The following is a 6946-nucleotide window of genomic DNA, read 5'->3' on the forward strand; positions in this document are numbered from 1 at the left end:
CAAGATGCTTAATATGATTGCCTCGGTGGAGAAGCATAACACTTATATATATATATATATATATATATATATATATATATATATATATATATATAAGAAATTTTGTATGCATTAATCATAAAATTGTACTTTTTTTTTTGACATGTCCACAAAAAAGGAGGGAAATGGGAATGATGATTCGATCTAGTGACTTATGCTTCATGAGACATAGTCTCCAGCCGATTGAACTACCCCTTATAAACAAAATTGTACAATGTTAGGACATAAATAAAACTCGAGTACTTGCATAGACAACTCCATAACTCTTCTCAAGAATTCACTGATATTAATTAGCCAACAAAAACCTACGTTCAAGAAATTGGTGTTTTTTTAATTTATATAGGTAGGTGTCTAGTTTCTTAGCATCTTACCAACTAGCCTTAAGAGCCATCTTTAATTTGCGCTGCACGAATCTTTACCTACTAAGTGTGTATCACTTAGCATTTATAGGTGTCTTTATAAGTCACCCACTTTATGTGAGTTACCTAACTTTTCAATATGAAATCCGATTGTTACACCATACGTAGGAGTCTATTACAAATTTGATTAGACTAGAACAACATTTATACATGTCAGATTACTATTTACATTTGCGTGATTATTACATACAATTATTATCCACTATCCGCATATGTGGTAATGAACATTTTGAGCCTTAAAGTTGTAATTCCTACTTTTAGAAAATATAAAGAGACATTATCTATAGTTGGACATTATTATTCATATTACACTTACTAATCATTTTGTCATAAATTAATCCAAAATACATTAATACAAAAAAAAAAAAAAAAAAGAAAAAGAAAAAGAAAAAATCAAATTCAAAACATAAATTTAATCTAAATATAACACATTCCTTTCAACCAGTGTGAATAATATGGCATACTACTTGGCGTAAAGGGTGAGTACAATGCATTGATGCATATGAAGCTTCATTTGATATTCAGGCTTCTCAAGAGATGTAAAATTATGATGCTCTCCAGTTCATTTGAACTAGATTCGAAGAGTATTTTTGTCCCTTCAAAATGTAAAAAGATAAAAATATCTCTATAATATAAATAACTAGATATTATTTAGTTCAAATAAACTTGAGATGATCACGTTCCCCGTAAGCAATAAAGAGAAGGTCCTTGTATAGTTGTATGATTTTCACAACGCCCGATTCAGACCTTATGAACTGCAGAGGAATCAGTTGCTTATAAGAGAAGGGTAAAATGATCCAAATAAATGATCTGGCCACCTTTTGAATCAGGAATCAAACTCAACTGCTGTATTGAGCCATTAAGCCATTAACCAATAAATATTACGAACCATAAACCATTTTTTCCCTGAACTAAGTCAGCAAAATTAAAGAGACATTTATGTTTTTGTTTTTTAATTATTTACTTTTCTAAAAGTACTCATATCCTTTTTTTTTTTTTTTTTTTTTTTTTATCTATCTAATTTTAAATATTTCTAAAGAGGTGAGAAAGAATTATGTTAAATTTTTGTATTAATTTTTTTTATGCATTGTTGAGCTACAATTTGCTAATTACGAGTTTGTAGTATTTTATATTTCAGATGACATTTTGATTTTCTATTCTAATTTTTCTGGAATAGACCTTGGAAGGATTAAATTAAGAAAACAACGTATACCGCTAGTCCACAATATAGTTGGGGCTTGGATTTGGGGGACTAATTAATTAATGAAGTGGCCGGTTATGACCAATTTAGTCAATCTTTTATGCTGAGAATCTGGGATGTACTGACCAAGGAGATCTCTTGCGTACGTGTGAGATATGGGAAAGCTAGGCAGCTCACAAAAATATCTCTTTTGTCTTTACCATATCAAGAACGCGAAGAATAATTTCATCTTTTTAATGATGTTTGTATGTGTAATTAATTATATTAATTATCGGTCTTAATAGATTATCATTTTTTGCTTCACTTCCTTCCTTGAAGCCCTCCATCTTTTAATGTATTTCCAGATTTTGTTGCTTCTTTTTCATCAATTGGTTGTTTGGTTTTTTTTCATGAATTAGTATATACTTCTTCTTATTATATTGGCTCATAATAGAAGAGGAAATTTGGTTTTTGTTGCGGAATTTTCACGCGTAGCACCAATGACCTCCACGTTATTTTTGCTAAAACGACGTTGTTTTATTATCACTAGCCAAATAATGTCGTCACTAATAAGTGTATAAAAGAGGCAACTTTGGCCATCGCTAATAAATATTTCATATAATTAAGCTAGTTTTTTTTTTTTTTTTTTTTTTAAAAAAAATTCCTAGCTAGTTTAAAAGAATTTGTCTTCAACATCCCAAAAATTGCTATATAAATCTCAGAAAAGTAAATGCATAAAGTTTTGTTTCAAATTGAATAGATTCTTTTTTTTTTTTTTTTTCTAATCCACAAGTGTCCCAAATGCATGTGTTTTAACATATATTTTCAATTATCACATGCATTTTTTAACTGTGTATGATTTTTACATATATTTTTAAAAATAAAAAATACATGTCATAAATTAAATTAAAAAAAAAAAAAAAATTCTCCGACACATTTTGCCTTTAAGCTAGGTTGTAACCTATCACCCAACTACATTAATTAACAGGAAAATGTGTGCCCATCTTGACTGACCGGCTTTGAGATGGTCTAATTAATATGCATGCAGTTCCACAAAGAGCCTATAAAAGGGCTTCAACGGGAGCATGTCTCCAAATTAATAAATCATCAACGAGTTCCACAAGCAAGAGAGTCAAGGTACACTTGATTGTAAGAAAAGCTTATGCTTTGATGTAACACTTTCATTCTTGCAATATAATGTTTTGAATGATTAGATTTTTTGAGAAAATATTTGCAAAATTAAATTTTATAAATAAATTTTTCTATATATATATATATATATAGTTTGGGATAAAGATGGATATGCAATTCTAGTTTTGCTTATCATCATCTTTGTAATTTTTTTTTTTTTTTTAATTGAATTGCTTCTAGAGATAGATGAATTTGTAGTGTTCAAGAGGTAACTTAATTGGTTGAGAACCACGCATCATGAAGCGGAGGTCACTAGTTTGAATCATTCTTCCCATTTCCCTCTCAATATTATGTGGACATGTCAAAAAAAAAAAAAAAAATTTGTAGGCATACATTTTTGTCTAATTTCATTTAAATTTAATGCTAAGAGGCCTTTTTTTTATTTTTATTTTTTATTTTTCAGTGCTCACTGTTTTAGCAACAAAGCAAATTAAGGTTAGAAGCATGGCTGTAACGCTCAACTACTTTGCCTTTCAATCCATTCCTTCAGTTGCTCTTCTACCTGCAAGTGCTAAGAGATCTCCCATGTTTTCTATGACTTCCACTCTGTACTCCAACTCTAAGTGAGTCCATTCTTTAAAATCTCTCATCGTGCATTTGAGTTGTTAACTATATATTTTAGTTGCGACCAACGACCTAACAATACTAATAAGATTTTTTTTTTTTTTTTTTTTTCTAGAGGGAAAGCAATGTCTTTAGGTCATGGTAATGTTAACGCAGTCTATCCCATGCTACCAGAAAAGGTTGAAATCTTCAAATCCATGGAGGAGTGGGTCAAGAGTGACATCTTAACTCTCCTAAAATCTGTTGAAAAATCTTGGCAACCACAAGACTTTTTGCCAAATCCTACCTCATATGGATTCGTTGAGCAAGTCAATGAACTCAGGGAGAGAACAAAGGACATTCCGGACGACTACTTTGTTGTCCTAGTTGGCGATATGATCACGGAAGAAGCCCTTCCAACTTACCAAGCACTTATCAATGGCACGGAAGTTTTTCACGATGAAACGGGTAGCGATAACACACCTTGGGCAACATGGGCAAGGGGATGGAGTGCAGAAGAAAACAGGCATGGTGATCTTCTCAACAAATACCTCTATCTTTCCGGACGAGTGGATATGAAACAAGTCGAGAAGACAACACAATATCTAATTGGATCAGGAATGGTGAGATATGCAACAATTCTTTAACCTACATTTTTTAACTTGCTCACAAGTCTTGTCCCTAGCTTATAACGAGACCATAATATTATGTTGAAATTTTTATGTGTAATATGGAATTTCACGTCCAATAATAACAACAAATATGAGTAATTAATATAATACAACTAAATAAACCCATTCTTTTGAGGTAAAATTAACACTTCTTTACATTTTATATCAAAGCCTCATTTAAAAACTCTAAGGTGATTATCTCCTCAATACATTTCTTAAAATGGTCCTCCTACTATTATGATTAAAAAAAAAAAAAATCCAATTTTGAATTATTATTCTGTAGACTACATATATATATGATAAAGAACTTTAAAGTTATAATGATCAACAAGTTAATGTCCTATATTTTTGTCTTAGGATGTTGGCACTAGGACAAATCCCTACTTTTTTACTATCTACGCATCGTTTCAAGAAAGAGCAACATTTATCTCCCATGGAAATACAGCCAAGCTTGCCATGAAGCACGGGGACGAAAAGCTTGCCCAAATATGTGGCACAATTGCCGCAGATGAGAAGCGCCATGAAACTGCTTATACCAAAATAATTGGGAAGCTTTTCGAGCTTGATCCAAATGAAACTGTCATAGCCTTTGCCGACATGATGAGGAGGAAAATATTAATGCCAGCCCACTTAATGTACGACGGTTACGATGAAAATCTTTTTGATCACTTTGCAAATGTTGCCTCTCGGATTGGTGTGTACACGGCCAGGGACTATGGAAATATATTGGAACATTTGGTGGCTAAATGGAACGTTGAAAAACTAATTGGACTTTCAGGGGAGGGACGAGCAGCCCAGGACTATGTATGTGGATTAGCTCAAAGATTAAGAAGGTAGAGGAAAGAGCTCTAGCAAGGGCAAAAAAAGCACCCGCCGTTTCTTTCAGCTGGATCTCTAGTAGGGAGGTGAAGCCATAATTAAGCAAATTACAGGAGAGTTTGCAATAAGCCAAATATTCCCTTCTTTGTATTTTGTAATATTATAGTCATCTAAGTTGTTTTTACTAGGAGTACTTCATGAGTTTGAAACTACTTATTAGCCTTTCTGTTTATTTGTTGTTAATGTTTGTTCTTGTTCTTCCTTTCTATGTATTAACATAATTTTGTAAGATTATTCTTGCAGTTGTTTCTTTTAGAGTTTTTACTTGATTTTCACGTTGAATTTTTTTTTTTCTTTCTAAAATTGCTTAAGAAGTTTTTAAAAAGATAGATAGTATTAAAAATCAATAACATTCAACTCATATGATTAAACCATTAAAAATTGATGCTAGTACTATGTTATCCCAGTATCTTCTCCAACCTTCAATTTTTGAAAGTCACATAATTCAAAATGAAAAAGAAACAAACAAAAAACAAATTAATAAATGATCATAAGATGGAAAGCCTCATTCAAAAATTCTCCTCTTCTCCATAAATGTGTTAATACATTATTGGCATCATCAGGATAATCTTTCAAGTTTCAACCCATGTTGTTTAATACATTTATTATGAGAGATTAAGTGAATAACAGTTTCCGATGGGTCTATTTCAATTTATTATAAACTATATTTGAGTTCTCCTTTGACTAGTTCATTATAAACAATTGGTGAGGGCATGAGGATTCCACCTTTAGCTACAATAAATTCAACTGTCTGTATGAAACTGGAACTACATATCATGTATGCCGGCCAAGATTTGAAATGGAGGGTTTCCATGGCTGTGTTGGTGACTTTAACGGAAAAGAATTTTGATGCTACACGGCCTCATAGTCAAATGGACGAGTTTAAAGGCGCTTTGGAGGATTGTTAGCCAAGTGATTTGGGTTTTCATGGCCCAAAATTTAACTGAAATAATGGACGGACGGATAGCGGTTTTACAAAAGAACGGTTGAATAGGACTGTTGCAAATAAAGTGTGGTGTGATTTATATAGGAAGGCTGAGGTCGTGGTCATGGCAGGTAGAAGTTGGGATCATAATCTTATTTATATTTCTTTTTCTCAAAAGGAAAATTGCTGGAAAAAAATATAGATCCATTCAGTTTATATCTATGGTATTGTAATCAATGAGCAACTGCTCCAGGTTGATCAGTTATTCATCAATGAAGAACAGTTTAAGAAAAGAAATGGAGGGATCCTTGTCCCCTCTTTTAAGACTTTTCTTCTTTTGAGCATTTAATTCTCAATTTATTCAATATAGGTGGCTTATTTTCCTGCTTTAGGTGCCCTATAAATGTGTCCTATCATTTTTTTTTTTTTTTTTTCTGGATAAGTCTTAATAGCACAGACTTTAATTAAAGAATATTGATTTTTAATGATAATTAGGAACTTAAACATTTTCTTTATTGGAGGAGTCTTAATTATATATACTATTAATATTTGGGAGATTTATTCTATTGAAAGTTTTAATCAACCACGTAATTGACATAAAGGAAGAGTTGGGGTTGAGACATATAATTGACAAATGTCACAAATCTGGCAAACCAGTCTGGGCATAATATCCAAATCAACTTCTACTCGAATGAACTTGAACATTTCTAGTTTTTACTTGCAGTGGCGGAGCCAGCCATTTTATATTGGGGGTGCCGCTAAAATTTTTTTTGCATCCTAAAAATTTTCTCTACCCTAAAAATTTGGTAATTCACACAATATATGCATTACAAAAAATATCTATAAAAATTCATAAATATGTGCTCAAATTGATATATTAGAAATGTAACATATCGACACTATATCAAAAAGACAGAAATACAAAAAAAAAAAAGAAAAAAAAGGTGCCTAGAACTATACTTTATAGTCTTTTAGAAGTACAAAATCATCAAATATCGAATCTAAATCGAAGTTCTCAGCAATTTTCCTTTCAATATAGACAACTAAACTATTTGCAAGAAAATCATCCTTCATTTTGTTGCGAAGTTGTGTTTTAACA

At 31.6% G+C, this 6946-nt stretch overlaps 1 protein-coding gene across 1 annotated transcript; it reads left to right on the forward strand.

Annotated features, from left to right (window-relative positions):
- The first annotated feature begins 2755 nt into the window (after positions 1–2755).
- Positions 2756–4970, forward strand: LOC132177385 (stearoyl-[acyl-carrier-protein] 9-desaturase, chloroplastic-like). Its single transcript, XM_059589671.1, has 4 exons — positions 2756–2775; positions 3233–3392; positions 3509–3995; positions 4401–4970. The coding sequence occupies exons 2-4, from the start codon at positions 3274–3276 to the stop codon at positions 4878–4880; spliced, it is 1086 nt and encodes a 361-aa protein (XP_059445654.1). The 5' UTR covers positions 2756–2775; positions 3233–3273; the 3' UTR covers positions 4881–4970.
- The last annotated feature ends 1976 nt before the right edge of the window (positions 4971–6946 follow it).

The sequence above is a fragment of the Corylus avellana genome, chromosome ca4 (assembly GCF_901000735.1).
Source record: "Corylus avellana chromosome ca4, CavTom2PMs-1.0".
Classification (NCBI taxonomy): domain Eukaryota; kingdom Viridiplantae; phylum Streptophyta; class Magnoliopsida; order Fagales; family Betulaceae; genus Corylus; species Corylus avellana.